This window comes from Vulpes lagopus, chromosome 18 (genome assembly GCF_018345385.1).
Source record: "Vulpes lagopus strain Blue_001 chromosome 18, ASM1834538v1, whole genome shotgun sequence".
NCBI lineage: Eukaryota > Metazoa > Chordata > Mammalia > Carnivora > Canidae > Vulpes > Vulpes lagopus.
In genome coordinates this window covers 29,468,854-29,491,903 of record NC_054841.1, presented here as the reverse complement: position 1 = coordinate 29,491,903, position 23,050 = coordinate 29,468,854, and the positions used below count along the sequence as shown (strand labels likewise).

General features: G+C 40.9%; 1 protein-coding gene across 2 annotated transcripts in view; it reads right to left on the bottom strand.

Annotated features, from left to right (window-relative positions):
* The window catches only part of PTPRA (protein tyrosine phosphatase receptor type A), a 165,704-nt gene that overhangs the window by 39,355 nt on the left and 103,299 nt on the right, over positions 1 to 23,050 (bottom strand). Inside the window, exons 4-7 of one of the 2 annotated variants that reach the window (XM_041732618.1) lie at positions 22,199 to 22,225; positions 7,352 to 7,436; positions 6,067 to 6,140; positions 5,734 to 5,870 (exon numbers count right to left, since the gene is read on the bottom strand). In XM_041732618.1, coding sequence (XP_041588552.1) covers positions 5,734 to 5,870; positions 6,067 to 6,140; positions 7,352 to 7,436; positions 22,199 to 22,225 — 323 coding nt within the window. The remainder of the gene's footprint in view (positions 1 to 5,733; positions 5,871 to 6,066; positions 6,141 to 7,351; positions 7,437 to 22,198; positions 22,226 to 23,050) is intronic. The other variant, XM_041732619.1, reaches the window with a different exon arrangement.

Below are 23,050 nucleotides of genomic sequence, written 5' to 3'. Positions count from 1 at the left end.
CCAATCTATTCCACTGTGGCTTCTGAATCTTGTGTTTTGCTGAAAAAGGCCTTCTCAACTCATGATTATAAGCATATTATTGATAGTAGACACAAATTGGAATGTTTGCCCTAAGTATTCTTCCTTTCCTTCCCTTCCCTGCCAGGCCTGGATGCAGGCGCAGTCGCATCTGAGCTGCACTGTGCCAAACCAGATTCCCAGGATTGTGAAACCAAAAAAGCAACCAGATTTCCCTAGAGGGCCCCAGGGCCACCAGGATAGGATTTTTCTGCCCAAGGTTTGGTAGTCCACCTTGGCTCTCGATTCTGTCAAGCTTTCCCAGAGTCTTCCCAATTGATGGTTTGGGGTGTTGTGGGTTTTTTTTTTTTTTTTTTTTGCTCAATATGCTTGAGTTGACTTTTCAAATTGTTTTTAAACAAAACCTTAACTGAGTTAGCAGTTTCATATCAGAGAGGGGTTGGGGTTGGGAGACTGATAGGGGAAATGTAGGTGATGTATACCTGGTTACTGGGTTCAGCTGAAGGGAAAGGAACTATCAACCAGTTTTCAGGATGGGAAAAGAGCAAGCCACTCCTGGTTCACAACTGTAACAACTGCACAACAGTTACTTAGGTTATTACTTGTAGTCACCTGGGTTATGTTCTAGCTGGTGGTAACAAGGTAGGGAATATCCCAAACAATGAGGAATGTTGAAACCAAGAGGTAGGGTAATTCTGATAATATTAGATATAGATAATGAAATAAGGAAAAGACAAGCTCTAGTATCAAATGCTTATCTCCAAAGACAGCAAAAAACTTAGGGTCTTCCTGTGTCACGTATTTTGCTGAGCCAAATGTTAAGATTTCAGTATTTTGCCAGCTGCTGAATGTTAATGCCAGTGGGATTCCCATGTTTCCTGGGCCACTCACGTGAAAGGCCAGGGCCTTAAGTGAAACAACAATGGTGCTGAAATAGAGGAGTTGGAGAAAGCCAACTTCTAAAACTCTCTAGTATGCTCTCTACCGTGCATTCCTTTCATGAGGAAGACAAGTGCCCCAAGACTCAACTCTCATCGCTCATGGATAATCAGGATGCAAGCACAACACAATGTGGAGGTTAAAACACACAAAAAGAAAAGCAAAGAGCTAATACTTAGAGGAAACCGTAGGAATTCATTGAGTTGGATCATCAAAAATCATAGGAATAGTTATTGATACAGATATTGGAGATCTTAGACCAAGGAAGGAAGAGGATCATTTTCAGACAAGGCCAAATTTCTAGCTATGGTATGGTTAACCGAATTTCTGCATGTAGTGTAACAGCTCAGGAAACCGGCCACAAAATGGCAGGCTAGGTTGGCCATTGAAACCTGGACTAAATACTAAATTTAGGTAGATAATGATGGAAAGCCAGAAAGCCCCTGGCACAAAGTGGGGGGATATCAGTGTTACAGAGGTTCCAAGAGGCTCAATCTTCCTACTGACACCTTCACTATGTCCCTGATGGGATCTACAACACATGCCTTGCCAGAGAGGGCACACATGTGAGGAAAGCACTGAAATCTTTCAGAAGTGCTTTCCTGACTGTCTTTACCAGAGTGAGATGCCGGTGGAAGGGACTGGCTTCAAAATGGGATTCTTGATCTTAGTGGGATGGAAGGAGTCTCAGCGGCCATAGTCACCAGGGCTCAGACATCTCTAGTTCTGGCTAAGTTACTGTGAAGCTCCCAGTGATACAAATGGGAGGCCGCCAGCACAAATCAATTAAGGAGGTCTGACTAGACCGCCAAACTACAGAAAGGGCCCTTTCACATCCAACTCCCAGCGTGGGTCAGTCCACAACCCAGAACCCTTCAATGTTAGGCATGTGTAAGGAAGAACGTAACATCAACACTCATGCACCATGAACTTCCTCTTCATCTTCCCTTAAGAATCTATAGCCATTTATCATGGTAACTCCACTGGTTAAAGAAGATAAACCTTTTGTGATCTACTAGGTTCTGGCCTTGAGCTACCTAATTCCTAGGAACCCAGAATGCCACTATCTTATGCTAGTTAGAATGGAGCCTCTGCTGGCCTGGTGATGGAAGGAGTTTTGGCCCAAACTGTACTTAAATCAGAAACTACCTATTTTGCCAATGCATGGTTGCAATAGCTCTCTATGGCAAGTGGCAGAATACTCACACTGGTCTCTTAACCCAATGGATAAGAAGGACCATTAAAGTAGCAAGAGCAAATGCAAGCTGGAGAAGTAATCTCTTTACCAAAAGGCTAAGATGAATTAGAGAGGTCCTCAATGCTACAGAAGATTACAAGTTGCAGTATGAAATAATACATTTACATGTGTGAGTTTAGGGAGTGCTACATGACTACTAGTATTAGCCATTCTGATGCTTCCTATTACCACCTCCCCCACACGCAAGCTACAAAAGACTAGCATAAGAAATCAACGGTGTTTAAGGATGTCAGTGGATTATAACATACAAATCGAATCATGTGGAGCTGCAAATTGGCAGGTGCTTTTCAGGACGCATTCTCTCTTCTATAGATTAACATAACCGTTGGTACCTGGAATACGGCTATTGATTAATAGCTGTATTATTTTTCCTTTATGGCGCACAAAGACTACAAGAAGCAGTTTCCATCCGTGTGGCAGGAGCAGCCTCAGTAATAAATCATCTTGACATCTCTCTGATGTGATCTGGTTCATCAGGATTTTGTCTGTTTCATAGAACATCACCCTGACAACTATGCTGATGACATCAAGCTGACAGGACTTGAAGAGCAGGAATTTATGTATGTTAGATGTACTGGTTGGACGTAAAAATAGAAAACACAGTGGCCTGCCACTTCTGCCAAGTTTTCTGAAAGTCAAAGGCATGTGGCATGTCAGGCTATCCCCTCCAGTGTAAAAGACATGTTGCTGCTCCTTGTTCCTTCCCCTCCATCCCTCAGGAAAGACTCATGCTTGCTGAGCCATTTTTGGATTTTGAAGACAGCACATACCACATGCTGGTGTCCTGTTGTGACTCATTTACTAAGTGATGTGAAAAATAAAGGCTGTCCAGTTAACCCACACCACAGAGAAATAGGTTCTGATTGATCTTCTCAGGCCCTAAGTGTCTGTGTTTAAGGCTGAGCAGGAAAATCATATGAAAAACTTTAGGATTTGGGGACAAAACCATAATCCTATCAGCAAGATCATGTTCCTAGCTTAGCACTACGCTCTGGTAGAGACTATATGCCTGACCACAGGTTACTAGATATCCAAATGGCTTCAGCTGCCCATCAACAACTAAGTATTACAGGATTCCATTGGCCATAAATCTGGACATGTCCAACAGAATTCCACTACCAGATGGAAGCGATGTGTCCATTAACACTTGCCATATAGCCACTCCTTCAACAGACACAAGTGATTTCCCAAGGATATCAACAGTTAATGAACAAAAAAAGTCCAGCCTAGTGCACAAATGGTTCTGTGAGACAGACTGGCCCACTCTGGAAGTGGACTGCTATGGGATAAGGGATGACTCTGAAGGAGTATAAAAGAGAATCACACTACCTCACTGGAGGTCAGAATCTAAACCAATCCCTGGGTGGTAGATAACTGGAACAAGAAAGACAGGAAATGATCATACTCCATGTGTATACTCAGCAGACAGTACTGTTAAAAACCTAGGAGATGTTGCTCAGCTCTTTCATTGGCTACCCCAGTGCTGGCCCAATGAGCCCATGAATATAGTGGCCATGGTAGCATGGCAATGGGCTCTGACCACAATATTTGTCTCAATTTGCCTACCATGCCTCTAGGAACACCACCTGCATGCAGGAATTTACCAGACTGCCTCAACTCTGGCAAGATTTTCCAAATAAAAAGCTCACTTCACAAACAAAGAAGTTTGGCCACAGGGTCACATACTCTATTATGCAGAAGCAGTGGGCATTTTAGATGATGAAACAGTAGAGTGTCTATTGGAGACCTTGCTCTGGTGCTAAGGCTGGGATGTTATCTTGGGGAATGAGGTGAATGTTCTCAATCAATAATGAGCATTAAAAGGTGCCATGTTAAAAAAAAAAAAAAGTGCCATGTTTTTAACAGCCAAAAAATGAGTCCAAGTTATCCCATTAACTCCTGTCTAGTAAACGGTCTCCTATTTGAACTTTTGCCTCCTTCCTATCCATTCTCCACTCTGTTGTTAGTGATTTTCTCTGAGTGCAAAGACCACATCACTCTCCACTCCCCTAAGTCCTTCGGTGACAGAAAAGAGTGGTGACTCACCTACCCAATAACTATCCCTCCTTTCCTCCTTGCTAGTATGGCTCTCATTCTGTGGGGTCGTCTGCCTCTCCCCTACATGACACAGGAATCATCTGCATTATTTGAATCAGCTGCAGTAAGCCTATTTCTTCCTTGCTTGTGACTGACTTAAGGAGCATGCAACAGGAAGTCTTCAGAAGCTCCTGGGAAAGTTTTCCTTGCTGATAAAAAGAGACACACAGGAAGAAACAGTCATCCTTTCCCTGTTGGACCTTGTAATACCTTCACATGGCACTCAGAACTGGGGAAGTTTTGGCAACAGGATGGGAGTCAGCCTAAGAGGCCAAGCTGATGTGCAACTGAGCGGGAGATGTAAAGGAGACGGAGTCGGCTCACGCCCAAGCTGGTGAGCTAGCTAGACCTGGAACAACTAACTACTCCATGTCCACCCCCCTCTCCCATCAGTACCACCTCATGCCATCAGCACCTCCGCTCTTAAACACTGTTGCAGCCCCTAACTGTACTCCCTGCATCTATTCTGGTCTCCCCATGGAAGCTTTTCTATTTAGCAGCCAGAGATCTTTTTATAAGGTCTGTTTGGTCCATGGCTTTACACCTCTCTCATGATAATCCACATATACAGTCTAGCCTCATCTTCCAGTTTCTTCTCTCATTGCCTCCACAAGCCTCTGCCCTTAAGCCACACATAGCCCTTCTTTCTTTTTTGAATGTGCCCTTCTCTTACCCACCCTCAATACTGATGTTTGGCTCCTGCTATTTCTAGTGCCTGGAACATTCCCCGCTCTCCTTTTCCAATGCCCTTGCCTAAGATTAGGTCTCAATTAAAACATAATTTCTTCAAGGAAGTTCTGAACTGGGATCAAAACTGGTAGATCCACAAACATGTTCAGCTTCCTTAAGGTAGTTATGAAAAAAAATACAAATATATCCCACATGAGGCCTCTGCCTGGTGATCTTCCATGGTCCTCATTTTTATACTGATTTACTCCTACTGTCTATTATTTAAGACATGATGGGACCCCTGCTCCAGACTCTAAAAGGCCACCTCCTACTACTATGCACCAGTCTTTCATGTCCTATAATGCTGTCTGAATTTAAATAGTTATTTCTGGTCTTGTTTATGGGGATTTCCCTACCAGACCACCAGTTGAGTTCCTGGAGTGTAGGGACTGGATCTGTTTTTGCTTCCCAGCAAATCCCTGGCACCTAGCACATATTAGATGCTTGATAAGTATTTATTCAACAAAGTAACAGATGCGATGATGAATGGATAAATGGGTAGATGAGAGAGGTGAGAAATCTTATTTCATTTCCTGTCTATGATCACACAGGAAAGGAGTCAAATGAACCTGGTAGAAAATTTCTCACCTCTTAACCCATTAGAAACTTGTTTTCTACCCCATGACTCAAAAGGGCTGACCTTCAGTCTGCCTTCCTCCCTGCTGACACACCAGCCTCAGCAAAGAACTCACGTTGAATTCCTCTCTGAAGAGCTTATTGTCATCAGCCATTCTCCGGTTAATCTCCTCTTCCAGCTTGTCCACGGGCAGGGGTGGATACTTCCTGTTGGTGCTTGGGGACCTGGCCAGAAGTGGCACGCTCTGGGGTTCTGCAGTATATAAGGAGGAAAGTTGGTCAGGTGCTCTGGAGATCAAACTGGGGATTCTATCTCATGCATCAGGCCTCCAAGAACTAGGACTCTTTCTTCAAAAGTCTTCCCCCCACCCCTTTTAGAATGAGAACACCCCTAATTTCTTGATTTTCTTCTCCATTAAGGTCCCCCAGGTTATTAAGGGGGGCCTTACCCACATCCTCAGTGCGGCCATTGGATAAACGGAAAGAATTGGAATGGCTTCCAGCTTGCTTGTATTTCTTAAACCTAATGAGAAAATGTTCACAGTGAAAAAGTAAGCACAGAGTTAAGAGAGACCAACCACTGGTTATATTTCCACATATCAATTCAGCTTCCTAAATCTCCTTTACCAAATAAACATGTTCTTTTAGAGACAAGCCCTGTACATGCTGAGGCAATTCCATTCCATGGTGGCCGAGTGCCTCTGGATGTTCCTGCTCATCCTCAGCACGCTAGAATCCAACCCAGGTGTCATATAGTATATTCTGGCTTGTCTGGCTCCTCTGTATGGCTCTAATTCCAGGACCCACTGGAGAGGACTGCCAAACCAGGTAGAGAGGGGTAAGTGGGTAGAATACAGTGGAGAGGAGATAAGAATATCCCTATCAAACTAAAATCCTGGTATTTCCCCAGTGCAATCAGGGAGAAGCCCAGAGCTTCAGACTCGGTGGGCACAGGTCTGGCTACAAGTCTCCTGAAGAATGGTAGAGACACGTGACAGATTGTAGGGCTGTATAAGGTTCCCATCTCTTTATCCCTGCAAAAGAATGGAGGGAGCAGAGAGCAGCTTTAGCCAAAGATAAGGGTGGAGTTAATCCCAATTAGCCAGGGCAGTAACTTCAGCAGAAAGAGGAAAAATGCATCTCCTTTTTCTTTCCCCTGGGTTCCCCTTCCTTGTTTTTTCTCCCTGTTTGAGTACTAATATCTAGAGGACGCTGAAGAAAGTCAGAAAGGGGAACTCTATAATTCACACAGTTCAGTTTAGCACACCATGGCCAGGGATCTTAGATCCTAGGTTTGTCCCAAACCTCCCAAGTAGAAATAGAGTAGGTTTCTATTTATCACATCCTCTCCAGCTTTAGGGGTGCTTCAATAGAGCTAGATTTGAGGATCTTAAATCACCTATCAGTAATAACACAAACTATACAGCTCTTCCCTCAACCTCAAACCACCATCCTGGGCTTTAGGTCAAACTAGAGTTGGGGAACTGGATTTGGGCAGATGGAAGCAAAGGGTAAGGCTGGGTCTTGAGGAAAACTATGTGGAGCTTTTAAACCATTTCTATGTAGAATTTTAAGCTTAGTATATCATAAACCATTCCCCTCTATTCCATTCACTGTCCTTATCCTACTATCTTCTGAACCGTGTGGGCTCACTGAGACCCTGGGGTATTGAAAAAGAGTCCACAAGAATGCAGAAACTTTAGCATTCTCACCTTAGCATTTTAGCACGCTCACCTTAACATGTACAGAACTATGATAATAAACACGATCACTAGCAGAGAGGACAGGGCCACCATCACTGCAATAATTGGCGTCTCATCTGAAATCAAGAGAAAACACATCATTACCATTGTGTGCAATGGAAGGGTCAAGTCAGATGCTTAGGGAAACAACCAGATAAGAAAGAAGGGCTCATGCAATGCTTCTGTAGACGGCAGGGTATGGACAACTTGAGCGAGTGAGAGACAGAACATTTCCCATGGCCACCCCAGGACCACTGTAGGTAGAAGGCAAGGGAAAGGATAGGATGAGGACCTAGGGTGATACACACATCCATCTCTAACTTGTATAATTGTTTACTCTCTGTCTCCCTGCATTAGAATAAAAGCCCTCTGAAGGCAGAGACTTTGTTTCCTTCATTGCTATAGAGCTTGAAACAGTGCTTAGCACACAAAAATTACTCATATATTTGAAAGTATGAACACATCAATCCTAATGGCAAGCTGGGTGTGCAGGGCCAACCATGTGCTCTGTCCCAGCCTCAATGGGCTCCATCTAGAGGAGGACAGGAGAAGAAGAAAAAAGGACAGTTTCTCTATTGTAAACCCAAATGGTTTCCTAGCATGGAAAATACTGCTCCTGGTTAAAGCAATGAGATATTGTTAGATCCTCAAGTACTATGTATCTAAGAATGTTGGGTACTTTGTTCTATCTCTTTCCACAGGCACCTTTTACAGTCCAACTAGAGCAATATCTGGCTTGGAGATAGAATAACTCCTCCCTTCATTCCACAGAGCCTGGCTTTCTATCCACCCAATACTTAGCCTCCTTTCTCATGGCAGCTGACCAGGTGCTAACTCATCCTCCCCAGTCCCATATCCCCACCATAAACCAAAAAACCAATGTGAGTTTGTAACTATCTTCACCATTTCCCCTTCTGCTTAAAGGGAGGGCATGTCCCTCCCATGTAAAGGTCAATCTTGTCACATATGGTCTGAATTACATCCATTACTGTCACTTCAATGACTTGTCTTTTTGACCAGTAACTGTATGCCAGGCACTGCTCCAGACTCTGGGAATAGAGCAGTGATCAAGCAGACAAGGGATGTGTGAGCCTACATTCTAAGGGAAGCAGCAGCACACTACTCAGAAACAAGTGAAGATACAATTTCAGTTAGGGACAAGTGCTATGAAGGAAAGAAGAGTAGTGGGTTAGAGACGGATGGGTTGGAGGGAGTTATTTTAGAGTAGTGTGGGAAGGTCTGAAGCGCTTATACTGAGGAAAGGTCCAAATAACATGAAGAAGTAAACCATGCAAAGATCTGGGCAAAGAACTTTCTAGGCACAGGGAATAGCAAGCATAATACCCCTTGGCAGCTTGGTAGGTTCAAGAAATAGAACGAAGGCCAGTTTTAGTACAGGACGTGACGGGAGAGGTAGGCAGGAGCCAGGAGACTTGGGCCTTTGTAGGCCATGGTAAGCAGTATAGATTTAATTTTGAATGTGATGAGAAGCACTATGTGATTGGAGGGCTCTGAATAGGGCAGAAATTTAACAGGATTTACAGTCTTTTAAAAGATCAGCTAACTAAATTGACTCATAAGCAGCAGTCATGAGGTAGAAGTAATCCAGCAGAATATGGTGTCAAAAAAAGTCAAAAAAAGTTTTTCAAGGAGAGGGTAATTAACTCAATCAGATACTACTGACAGATTAAGTAGGTGAGTTTTACAGAGAAGTGAAACTGGATTTGGCAAGACAGCAGCTATTGGTGACCTTTTTAAGAGTGATCTTAGTTGAGTAGTTGGTGAAGAAGCATAAATGCAGTGATATAAAGATGGAAAGGGAAAACAGATACCAGACTCTTTATTTGAGGTGATGACTTCTACTATAAACAGGTGCAGAGAGAAGTAAGAGCAACTGGAGGGAGATGTGGAATGGAAAGGTTTTTTTTTTTTTTTTTTTTTTTAAGAGATAGGAGGTATTATACCATGCTTCTTTGTTGATGGCAATTTTCAAACACACCTTGGCATGTGGCTCTCATCTGAAAATAAGCAAACTGGCTAACTCCTTTTTGAAGAGCTTTCATCTCTTGGCTTCCACAACATGCTTCTGATTTTCTATCTGTTGGCTGCCCCATCTCATTTTATCCTCACTAGCTGTTCCTCTTCTTCTTCTTCTTTATTTTTTTTCTGTTTCTCTTCTAACACCAGTCTCAAAGAGTCTGCCTTCCTCGGGGCTCCATCCCTAGCACTCTTCTCTGCCCTCTATCTAGCTGATCTGATCAGACAGATGGCTGTAAGTGCAAATGATACAGTAGCAATTCCCACATTTGCAATGCTTGCTCAGACCTCTCTTCTGAGTCTACGTGTCATCCCACTTAAATTTCACAGGCAATGCAAACTTCATGTGTTTAAGGCCTTCCCCTCACCATTCAGTGATAAGGACTGCCATCCACCCTGCTGCTCAAGTAAGAAATGTGGGTATCCCCCTCGATCTCCTTTTACTTATCATCTATATCCAACCCAGTTGCAAGTGGTTTAGGGCTAAAATCAATGATTTGTCCGCATTTTTCGATTCTGTTGCCATCACTGTAGTCTCAATCCCTATCTTCTCTTATCTGGATCACAGTAAGCCTCTGTCCAATGCCAATCCATTTTCCACAAAGCAGGCAGAGTGGTCTCTAAGAAGGCAAGCCAGATCATGTTCCTCTCACATAAAACCTTTTGGTTTTAGAGGCACCTGGGTGGCTCAGTGGCTGAGCATCTGCCTTTGGCTCAGGTTGTGATCCTGGGGTCCTGGAATCAAGTCCTGCATCAGGATCCTTGCAGGGAGCCTGCTTCTCCTGCCTATATCTCTGCCTTTCTGTGTGTGTCTCTCATGAATGAATAAATAAAATCTTAAAACTAAACAAACAAAACCTTTTGGTTCTAGAATGAAATCTAATATCCTTACCCTGGCCGAGAATGATCTTCCTGACCTATCTCCTCCACTATCTCCTGCTGCACTCACTCCACTTTGGCCACCATGCTGAGTTCATTCCTTCCTTAGGCCTTCAAATACATTACTTCTTTCTGCTTTACATAGCCTCCCTCCATTCTTTGCTTGGCTACCTCCTAGTCATCCAGTTCTCATTTTAAGTGTTACTTTTCCCAGACAGGTCTCTCCTAACTTCCTAAAACTAACTACAATCCTAAATTTTAATTTCCTTAATGCTAAAATAAGTTATCTGAAGATTAAATGAGATCATTCATATAAAATTCTTGGCACAATAAGCAGCACACATTATGTACTTGCAGTCAGTATCAGCTATTATCTTCCTTGTTATTCTAACGAGGCACTGTTATTGCCCTTGACAATACCTCCCACACTTTGTAATTATATATTTATTTGAGTACAGTTGATTAATAAGTGTTCCTCTTTATACCATAAATTCCACAAGGTCAAGAATTACATATCTGCTTTCTCACCATATACCTAAAACCCAGAATTTCTCACACATCTGGCACTAAACAAACTAGATTAATGATTTATCATTAAATATGTCTTTGTTTTTGTTTTTGTTTTTTTTTTAAATATGTCTTTGTTAAATGCTAATCACAAAGGAGTGCACACCAGGCATTAAAAGAAGGTAATTAGAGACATCTGGCTCAAGATAGTGAACGGAATCCATAATTTTACTTCTTTCTTCCCAAAAGTATGTTGAAATGCTAGAGGAAATATGGATATATTAATGAATGAAAAGCATATCTGGGGTGGCCCGGGGAGCTCAGCGGTTTAGCACCGCCTTCAGCCCAGGGCCTGATCCTGGAGACCCAGGATCGAGTTCCACATTGGGCTCCCTGCATGGAGCCTGCTTCTCCCTCTGCCTGGGCCTCTGCCCCCCGCCCCCTCTCTCTCTGTGTCTCTCATGAATAAATAAATAAAAGTGTATCTGGAAGGCAAGAAAGAGTGGCATTAGTAGACCTAACCAGGGATTTATAGAAGACCATGCAGAGGGATTAGACTGTTGCAGAGATCAATCAGAGCTACAGAGCCTCCAGTTCAAAGGTGAGCACTAGTTCAACCAGTCTGGGCCTGGAAATATCGCAAGCTTAGAGTCAACCAGGCCTGGGGATGAGAGTGGGCCTTGGGGTAGTGAGATAGTATTTATTTTTTTTAAGATTTTATTTATTCATGACAGAGAGAGAGAGAGAGACAGGCAGAGACACAGGTAGAGGGAGAAGCAGGCTCCATGCAGGGAGCCCGACATGGGATTTGATCCCGGGTCTCCAAGATCATGTTCTGGGCTGCAGGCAGCACCAAACTGCTAAGCCACCCAGGCTGCCCATGAGATAGTATTTAACCAAAGGTTTGTTGATGCAGGGACAGTACATCCACAGGCTGGGTAACAAGCTATAGTGCCCCATCCAAACTCAGCTGGGAAAACAGCACCCCATACAGGGTGCAGGATTAGAGTGCTGCTAGCTTTTTTTTTTTCTTTCCAATATAAGTTGTAAATATATTTTTAAACTCTGTATTATGCAAAACTTTCAAACTCACATATGTGTAAAGAGAATACTACAATGAATCCTTGTGTACTTTCACTTTACTTCACCATTTCACTTATATGCCAGTTTTCTTCATCTCTACCAGGATTTCTCAACCTCAGGCTAATGACAGTTTGGACCAGATAATTCTCTGTTGTAGAGGACTGTCATGTGCACTGTAAAATGTTTGCAACATTCCCTACCACCTCTACCTTCTAGGTGCCAATAGAAAACCTCAACTGTAATGACCAAAGTCATCTGTAGACATTGCCAAATGTCGTCTGGCAGGGGAAAACCACCCTGAATTGAGAACTACTGGTCCACACCCACTCCACTGATTATTTTAAAAGATTTTATTTCCTTATTTTAGAGAAAGTGAGAGAGCATGAGCAGAAGGGGAGGAGCAGACACAGAGGGAGAAGTGCGACTTGATCCAGAACTCTGGGATCACACCCAGAGCCAAAGGCAGAAGCTCAACCACTAAGGCACCCAGTAGGCTCCCTCTACTGGATTTTTTTTTTTTTTTAAGATTTTATTTATTTATTCATGATAGACACAGAGAGAGGGGCAGAGACACAGGAAGAGGGAGAAGCAGGCTCCATGCAGGGAGCTGGATGTGGGACTCGATCCTGGGTCTCCAGGATCACGCCCTGGGCTGAAGGCGGCGCTAAACCGCTGAGCCATCTGGGGTACCCTACTAGATTATTTTTTTTTTTCCTACTAGATTATTTTAAAGCAAAGCTGAGACATAACATTTCAACTATAATTACTTCAATATGTAGCACTAAGAATTCTTAACATAATCACATTATCCTAAAGCAACGCTAATTCCTTAATATAATTTAATATACGGTTACTATTTAAATATCCCTGTTTCATAAATGTCTTTTCTGATTTGGTTAGAATTGGCATCCAGAGGGGCACCTGGGTGGCTGTGTTGAGCAACTGCCTTTGGCTCAGGTTGTGATCCCAGGATCCTGGGATAAAGTCCCACCATCAGGCTCCCCATGGAGAGCCTGCTTCTCCCTCTGCCTATGACTCTGTCTCTGTGTGTCTCTCACAAATAAAATCTTAAAAAAAAAAAAAAAAGATTTGGCATCCAGAGAGGGTCTTTACATTGCATGTGATTGCTAGGTACACTAGCCCACAGAGGTTTCCTGGGTCAGCCCTGATGACAGAAAGGACAATGGTGGGGCCTGAGATAATTCTAGTAGGCCACAAGATATGAAGGAGGGGAAAAATGAAAGAAAGGCAGCTCCACCTAGAGGATAATTATATCCAACTTCCTAAACCATGACTGAACCCCTAGGTTAAGATATGTTCTTGTTTCTCCTCTTGAAGGGGGATACCTACTGTGAGCACATGCTAATCCACTCAATGTTCCAGAGCAACCTCAACCACAGCTTTACAAGTGACCTTCATAAATACCAAGGACATCAAATAGTAGTCCTGGGAAACAGACATAAGAGAAGAAATAGAATAAATCCTTAAAAATATATTGCAAGGGCACCTAGGTGGCTCAGTTGGTTCAGTGTCTCCCTCAGGCTTAGGTCATGAACCCAGAACCCTGGAATCAAGCCTCCAGAGCAAGCCTCAAGTTGGGCTCCCTGCGCAGCGGGGAGGCATGCTTCTCCCTCTTCCTCTGCCCCTCTCTCCAACTCGTGCTCAAGCATTCTTTCTCAATAAAATCTTTAAAAAATAAATAATTAAAAATTAAAAGAAAATACATTGCAATTTGTGTAAGAGGACACTACACTGATCTGATTTTTTTTTTTTTTTTTCAAAAAGCCACTACAAAATAAGAAGCTATCTTGCAAAAAGCCACTACAAAGTAAGGAGCCATCTTGCACCTACCAGGGACTGCTACTACTAAAAAAACTCAGAAAATAACAGGTGTTAGCCAGGATGTGGAGAAACTAGAAGCCTTGTGCACTCTTGGTGGAAATGTAAAATGGAAGAGAATTACTATATTATCCAGCAATTCCACTTCTGGGTATATACCCCCAAATTGAAAGCAGGGTCTCAAAGAAATATCTATACACCCATGTTCATGGCAGCATTAGTCATAATAGCCAAAATGCAGAAGCAAACCAAATGTCCATTTGTGGATGAACAGACAAGCAAACTGTAGACAGAGACAATGGAACATTTTCAGCCTTAAATTCCTTAGAGAGGAATTTCTAACATGCATACAAAATGGATGAACCTTAAAGACTCATGTGAGGTGAATAAGGCAGTCACCCAAAGACAACTACAGTATGAGTCCACTTACATGAAGTGTCTAGAATAGTGAAATTCAGTCAGAAAGTAGAATGGTGGTTGCTAGGGGCCTCAGGGAGGGAGGAATGGGGAGTTACAGTTTAATGGGTATGGAGCTTTAAGCTTTTCATCTTTACAAGATGAAAAGAATTATGGAGATGGATGGTAGAGATGACTGCACAACAGTGTCAATAAACTCAATGCCAGTGAACCACACTTAGAGATGGTTGAAATAGTAAATTTTGTTATGTGACTTTTACCACAGTAAAAAAAATTGGGGAAAAAGGGAGTAATTTGGGAATTAAGGAAGTTCTTAGAAACTTAAAACACGATTAGGGGAGAAACAATCTCAAATAGGAAGGCTGAACAGAAGAAAAGACGAAACAGAAAAACACATTAGTAATGTGAAAGACCAAATCATGGACGTTCCCAAAACACAGAGTAGTAAGAGTGAGAAGAAAAGTGTGACAATAAAGAGACATGTGGGACAGATCTAGGAGTTCCCAAAGAAGAAAACAGTAAGGAAGGAGGGAAAGAAATTATACAATAAAGTTTTCTAAGTTAGCAGGCCAAATTGAGCATCAAGTTTGAATGACAACATTGAAAAAGGAGCTAGTTTTACCTAAAAACATCCTGACAAAGTTTTTGAAACTCTGGATCGAAATCAACCAACCAGAAGCCACTCTTAAAAACTTTCAGAAGAAAAAAGGTTCCCTACAGAGAAACAAGAATCAGATTTGTGTAGGATTGCACATCTAAAATACCACCACCAAAGTCAATGGTGCCACAGTCTACCAAGTTCTTAGGAAGAACTTTGAACCTGGAGTTATTACTCATCTAGCCAGATTTTCATTTCAGCATGAGGACAAAAGAAAGCAATTTCCAAAGTGTGGGACTTTGGGGTCAGATAAACCTAAGAGTTCAAAACCTTATTCTCCTACTTAGTCGTAGTGTGACAATCTCTTGGAAACTTTGTGGAATGCCTTATGAAATGTAAATCTATTACTACTCTCTACTTCTTACACTTACTGATTTAAAAGAAGGAACATCTCCAAAATGCTTGATATCAAGAAAAAAGATTTGGCCTTGGCATCCAGAATCTCACATACTAGTAGAAAACCTCAGTCCAGATTTTAGGATCAGGCAGGTCCCTTTGTCTAAAACAGGGAAACTAGCCCAAATGCAGCCCAATGACAGTTTGTATAAATAAAATGTTATTGGAGTAGAGCTGTATGTATTCATATTGCCTCTGACTGCTTTTGCACTACAAAGGCAGGGCTGAATAAATGTAACACAGTAGTATGATTGCAAAAAACTGAAATTCTTTATTATGCAGCTCTTGATAGAAAAAGTCCACTGAATCCTATCTAGAATGTTATTACCACCTCTGCTCTTACACAATTCTAGATCAAATACTACTCTTTGTAGGTAACTGCTCATTTCTTGTACTTCCATAACACTATATATCTAATCTGCTATAACACTAATCACAATGAATTAAAGTCATTCATTGGGATCCCTGGGTGGTGCAGCCGTTTGGCGCCTGCCTTTGGCCCAGGGCGTGATCCTGGAGACCCGGGATCGAATCCCACATCAGGCTCCCGGTGCATGGAGCCTGCTTCTCCCTCCGCCTGTGTCTCTGCCTCTCTCTCTCTCTCTCTCTCTCTCTCTCTCTGGGACTATCATAAATAAAAAAAAAAATAAAATAAAAATTTAAAGTCATTCATTATATGTCCATTAAATTACAAATTTCTGGAAGGTATGGATTCAAGATCACACACAGATATTCCTGCACTCAATATTTATTCTTTCATTTCAATATTGACTGAGTGACTTATTGTGCCAGGCAGGTCTTGAGGGTACAGTAGTGAATAAATCAAAATTCCTTACTCTTAAGAAGCTTATATTCTAACAAAGGAGAAAGAACAAAAGGTAAATAAAGAAATATATCACACAGGTATTCATGAGTGCTATGAAGAAAAATAAGGCAGGATAAAAGAGGAAATGGGGGGGGGGGGATCAGGACAAGTCCTGAATGAATAGATGGATGGAATAAATATCAGGAGGCATGAACGGTACAGTATTGTTTATGACCAATAGTAGTAGAGTTGACAACTATAAGCAATATGACAAGAAGAGACTCAGCTAGGTAGATAACCTAGAAATTAATAAAAAAAGATTACAGTTAATATTTTAGCATTTATATAGCAGACACAGAGCACAGTGCCATACATGTATTATATCATTCAATTATCCTAAGAACCCTAAGATAGATACCATTATTAACCCTGTTGTGTCGGTGAGGAAATTGAGCACAGATATTAACCTTTCTGTATTACAAAGCTAAAGCAAAACCACAAAGTTACACTATTCTCCAGACTCTTCATAAACTGCAGGACCAATACCACTTTAAGTCTTCCAAACTTTCAGGCCAGAACATCTCTCTGGCATGGAAGTAAGATTTTACCTTTTGACACTTGAATTACATCCATGTTTCTGATACAGTTAAGGAAAATACAAATAGTGACGATGTCCCCAAGCCTCTGTAAGGGAAGGACACGTAGATCTATTACGAAAACAAGAGAGAGGGGCACCTGGGTGGCTCAGTGGTTGAGACTGCCTTTGACTCAGGTTGTGATCCTGGGGTCCTGGGATGGAGTTTCGCATCAGGCTCCCCTCAGGGAGCCTGCTTCTCCCTCTGCCTATGTCTCTGCCTCTCATGAATAGATTAAAATCTAGAAAGCAAGAAGGAGAAGAGAAGATAGGAGGGGAGGGGAGAAGGGAGGGGAGGGGAGAAGAGAGGGGGGAGAGGGGAAGAGGGGAGGGGAAAAAGAAAACAGAAGAGAACTTACAGTTCCCACTGTAAAATCTCAGTTTTGGAGATAGGCTCAGGAATCAAATCACTTTCCTAGGGTCCCTCCCTAAATGGACAGAGTCATCATTTCATCTCTCAGGCTTGTCCTGGTCGAGGTCTTCTGGAGGTGGCCTTGCATGACTCAGGCTGATGTTGGCAAGGCAAGCACAATGGTCTATTCTTTGCCCTACCCCCACCTCCTCTCCACTATCCACTCTTGCAAAATCTCACTTCCTAGACTCAGGCTATGGGGATAGCATTTCAAAAATACTGAAATGGTGTTCTGGGACAACAGATGTTTATTTGTTATATCCTTTTCCCATGAAAACAAAGGGTCATGTTATTCTAAAAGCTTACATGTAGACAGGTGAGTCACCTAAAGACTCAGACACACCTTGGTCAACTACAAAAATAATCACTGAAGTAAAAGCCATATTCCTCTATCTTCAATTCCTAAAGTCCATTTATTTGTCTCGTCCCTACACTTTCTGACAGAAGTATTTATCAGTTTTCAAAGGCAGAGTTGTAATGTTAAGTGCTTCATATTGGCTCTAAAAACAGCAAAAAAAATCAGGTTGCCTCTAGAGCCTGACCACTAGGTTGAGCCCAATCTTGACTTGGGCCAAATTATCATTCAGAAACTATTTTCTACTGCCCACCTATCTTCCATAAGGCCTCTGGAGTTATCTTTCTAAAACAAAAATCTGACCATGTCATTTCCTTCCTTTCCATCACCAGGAGACACCCTGACCCTTGTGCTCACTGTACCAGCAGGTCCACTGTGCTGCGGCTAGCTCTGGCCACTCCCTACCTCAAATACCTCAACTATGCACAGTTCCTCAAATACCTCACTTGCTCCTTCACGTTTCCTTGCTTTCACCCTATCTGGCACATCCTCATTTTCCTTAGTCACTATATTAATTAAAACTGCTCAGAGCTCACCCCCATGCCTCCTTCCCACTCTCCAGGCATGAGTCTTTTACACTCTCAAGCAGCACTTACTGTGGAATATAGCCAAATAATATGTAGCTGAGTAGACCTTGATGCTTGCTGTTCACACATTTCTTCCATGAGACAGAGAATATTTTTTATTTCTTTCTGGAATCCTTAGCATCTAACAGGTACTGAATGAACCTATGATTAAAGATACTTAGGGAAAGCTATGGAGTTCACAATAATAATGTCACTTGCTATGATGATAAAAAAAAAATATTTCTTTAAACAAGAATGTGAACTCTTTTATAGATTCCAACTTTGAGCAAAGTATTAAAGGAGAAAGCAGGGGGGAGCAGGTGATCTGATTTGAGAGCTGAGAAACTTGAATGAGTTTCTGGGCTTCCATAGAATGTTTATCGTGTCTGGTTCTAGAACTCTGTAGTTCAAAGACTCCTTCACAAATGTTTAGAGGATACTATTTCCAGATTTAAAAAAAAAACCAGTTATATAAACTATTATAGCTGAAATAATTTATTTTTTTAAATTGTACTTATTTATTCATGAGAGGCACAGAGAGAGAGAGAGAGAGAGAGAGAGAGAGAGGCAGAGACCCAGGCAGAGGGAGAAGCAGGCTTCATGCAGGGAGTCCGACGTGGGACTTGATCTTGGGTCTCCAGGACCACATCCTGGGCTGAAGGTGGCGCTAAACCACTAAACCACCGGGGATGCCCCAATCTGAAATAATTTAAAGTATGGTTACAATAGCTTTACCTTGTATTCCTGCTTAACAATTATTGGTGATAAGGTCTTTATGTGAAAATCCTATTATTAAAAAAAGCTGTTGAAATAAAAGACAGGATGAGATGGGTTGATGCAGGACTTTGTTTAAAAGGTAGAGGGCAGAAGAACAGCTGAATGTCTGCAGTCGTAGTGGTACTGCTGCCAAGATGACCCTGCCTTGGGAGTTGCCTCAAATCCTAGCCTCCAAGAGGCCTTGACATGAGTCTTGACTGACCAGCTAAGATTCTTGACTTCCTTAGTCTCCCATCAATAGTAACAGAATGGTGGGATGGTAGGAGTAGCAATATGATACCCAGCACTTTCTGAGTGACTGCTATGTGCTGACCCAGCACTAGGCCAAGCACTTCATTTGTGTTACTTCTTTCTCCAAAACAACCCTATGAAGGAAATTGTGTTCCTATCCTATTTTGCAAATGATGAAAAGACACACAGAGAAGTCAGACACGTACCTCTCCCTGCTGCTAAGTTTAAGCGCCAACTCACAAACCCAGATGGTCTAGCCCCAGAGCACAGGCTTTTAACCATTGCATAGAGGGCTTCTCCAAATATTCCACTAGGCTGCTCACTCTCCAGCCTTAATATATATAATCTCAAGATCATTCAGTAGCATTTTCTTTTTTTAAAGATTTTTTTTATTTATTCATTGATTCAAGACACACACACACACACACACACACACACAGAGAGAGAGAGAGAGAGAGAGAGAGAGAGAGAGGCAGAGACACAGGCAGAGGGAAAAGCAGGCTCCATGCAGGGAATCCGATGCAAGACTCAATCCTGGGACTCTAGGATCACACCCTGGGCCCAAGGCAGGCACTAAACAGCTGAGCCACCCAGGGGTCCCCTCAGTAGCGTTTTCTTACACAGGAAAACCTCTAAATAGTTGAATGAGAGTATGCATCACTATGTTGCTCAAACTTCATGAGAACGGAAACAGAGGTTCCTCTTCAAGACCAAAGACCCATTCCTATAGCTGCTGGGAGGGTTAGTGGCTAACAGTTCTCAGCAAGTGCTTTCCCAGGAGCTGTCCTTGGCCTGAGAGAGTAGCCTGGTAAAGGGAAAAGCCTCTGCAATGCTCATTCTACCTCTAGACCTTCCTGCAGGATTGACTGAGGCCTTCGCTGCCTTTGCTCTGATCATGTGACATTTCATGTCCCCTGTCTCCTCAATACTAATGCCTTCAGTGTTTCGAAGGTGCTGTGTAGAGAGAAAGTACTCTCCAGTAAACTTGCTATCTCAGAGTCTGTTCTCTCTAGATCAAAACTAATAAAATCAAGATGTAAAATTAGTAAAAACTAAAGAACAACTAGAAATTATATTCATGACCACTGACTTCATGGGGAAGAGGTACTCAGAAGATAATGCTAGAACTGGATTTAATGCTTTAGTATATGTAACACAAATCATCCGAATTAACAGCAGTAAAAATGCTTTAAAAGAAAATCTGGTTATATAAGGAAAAGTATTATTGTGATTCCACTTAAATTAGGTAGCTAGAATAGACAAATTTATAGAAACAGAAAGAGTTACCAGGGGCTGGGAGAAAGAGTCGAGTTACTGCTTAATGTTTAGAGTTTTACTTGGGGATTATAAAAAAGAGTTCTAGAGGTGGATGGTGGTGACAGCTCAACAATGTCTTAATTTCACTGAACCATACAATTAAGTTGGGAAAATTTATATGATGTATATTTTATTACAATTAGGAAAAAAGTTAGTTCTACTCAATAATTAATGTGGAATGCTTTTTAAAAAGAATACACATGAGAAAATAACCAGTTACTTAGACTTCAAAAGAAAGGAAGCAAAGTTGCCTGTCTACCTTCCTTTTCATTCCTTTCTGTTTTGACAATTAAAACACCAGCCGTTGCTGTTCAAAAGCATCCCAGAGACCAAGGCAGAAAAACTTAACAATTTAATTCATCTGCTTAAGACATACTTTGCTTAGCAAACCCATTATGATGCAAATATTTCAAAATAATTGGCCTCATTTCTCAGAAAGCATTTGGTTTTAAAATTAGAATGTGATATCAAAATTTACAGAAATACTTCTAAAGATCTGCTCTGGTAAAAATGTCATTACATTTGGGGTTTACAACATTGCAAAGAATATGTAAGCCTCTTCATTTTCCTGTTTAGTCAAAACCAATTATACCAAATTATTTTTTAACTTAAAAAGGATATGTGCCAATACATATTAATGTCACAATTAGCAATATTCTAGATAATTAAGATAGTTTCCTTTCTTTTTAACCACAATATTGAAACTATTAAAATCCATGTTAGTTAGCTATGTAAAACGGATAATATTGGGGCAAGAAAAGGCTGAATATTAAGAAAATACACCCTATGTAGAGAAATAAATCAAAGTTTGTATGTTTAATTTTAAAGCCTATACCATTTTGACTTTAAGACTGGGGAAAAGAGAAGTTTTAGGGAGCAAATATAAGTTATCTACTGCATTATTAATCTATTTAAGTCTGCACTTGGTACTGAGAATCTAGTAACCAAATGTGAATAGCAAATATACTACTTGATAGAATCTAGTTCCTGAGTTAAAGAAACTGAGAGCTAGAAAATCAAAAGAAATCTGTGCATAAAATAATACCTCATTAATCCTGACCAAATACAGTGGCAGATGGACAACACATAAAGGATTATAGTACCTACTTTTCTGATTCAAATGCTCCCTTACTTAGTGGAAATTCATCAGCCTTCAAATGTTCTATTAATTATGCAGGAAAAACTGTGCATGGTTAAATAATAGAATAAGAAAAAAAAGCCTCAGAAAGCTCATTTAATAAAATAGGAAATCATAAGAGAAAAATTGGTTCACAGATAAATATTTTCCAAACTCAAATGCAATGATCATTTCTTAAGACTTTTGGATGATCTCCCTTTCTCTTACACTCTCTGATGATAGTCCTACTACTGTCCAAAGCAAAGTGTGCCACTACACATAAGTACCTACACTCATTCTGTTCTCTGGTGACCAGGGATTTGGCAGCCCTGCTTAGACCTGCTTAGATCACGGACAGCATCTCCAGCCATAGAGAATGTCACACTAGAGAGGTGAAAACTCATAAAATCCATATAAAATGACAAAAGGTCAACACTTTATAGGCTAGGAAAAACAACACAAAAAGCTAGGATGTTTATAGGCAATTATTGACTAGACATTAGAAATTAACTGTGGTGTAGAAATTATGGCGTAGTATCACCAAGGATGATATTAGCAAGGTGACATGATAAAGATACAGCTTTTATTACTTGTTAAAAGACATCATAACTGTTAGATTCCATAATCTATATTTAAAAACACAATGAACACTTATTTCTATTATTCTTCACTACAAGGTTAATATGGACACAATATAAGGGAAAGTAAACACAACCATATAGATGCACAAGGTTACCACAGACTGTGAGCAAACATGATGAATATTGTACACTATTAAAGGGGACAACAGACATAGGTGAGTGGCTCACCTCTTCTGTCCTTCGAGTCAGAATTACCTGTGTAATAAGTGAAAAATAGAAACATTCACTCAAATTAAAGAAATACATTACAATTTAACCTAAATTAAGACAAAATAAGCCCTTAGGGACACAGATATTTTCTTGTTTATATATGTTGGAGCTAGAATGAGGTACCCTCCAATAAATGGGTAATGAGATTGCTGAAACTCACTAAACATTAATCAGTGGTTTGTCCTTCTGAGTACAAAAACAACACAGCATCAATCTTCCTAAAAAGTACAAGAACATAAAAAGAAATACAAACACAATAGTATTAGAGGTCATTATGTCTTTTAGGCCATTAAAATGCAACAGGACAAAATTAAGTTAAGGATATTAAAGACAAATGGTAGTAAAATCTAATTAGTGTAAAAAAAAAAAAAAAGTCTAACCAATGTAGACCAAACTCTATACACTAACAGAGAAAACTTTTTCAAAGGCTTGTGGAATATCCACAAGCCCTTATAAATTATTGCCATTGTAGAAATAACAGACAATATTATTTTATCATGATGCAATAAAACTAGAAATTAACAAAGAGAACAGCTGAAAATTAAAAGCAAAGCCAAATTACAAAATACCTCAGAAATAATAAAATCATTCTTTGGCATAATCTACCAACTCTCCCCTAGTAATTGTCTCCTCTTCTTGCTTTTGGTACAGAAACCATGTTTTGTTTTTGTTTTTTGTTTTCTTTTTTATTTTTATTTTATTTTTTTTTTGTTTTTGTTTTTTGTTTTCTTTTAGCCGAGCACAAAGCTGTCCAGCTACAGACTGCATTTCTAAGACTCCTTTGTGCCAAATGCAGTTATATGAAGAATT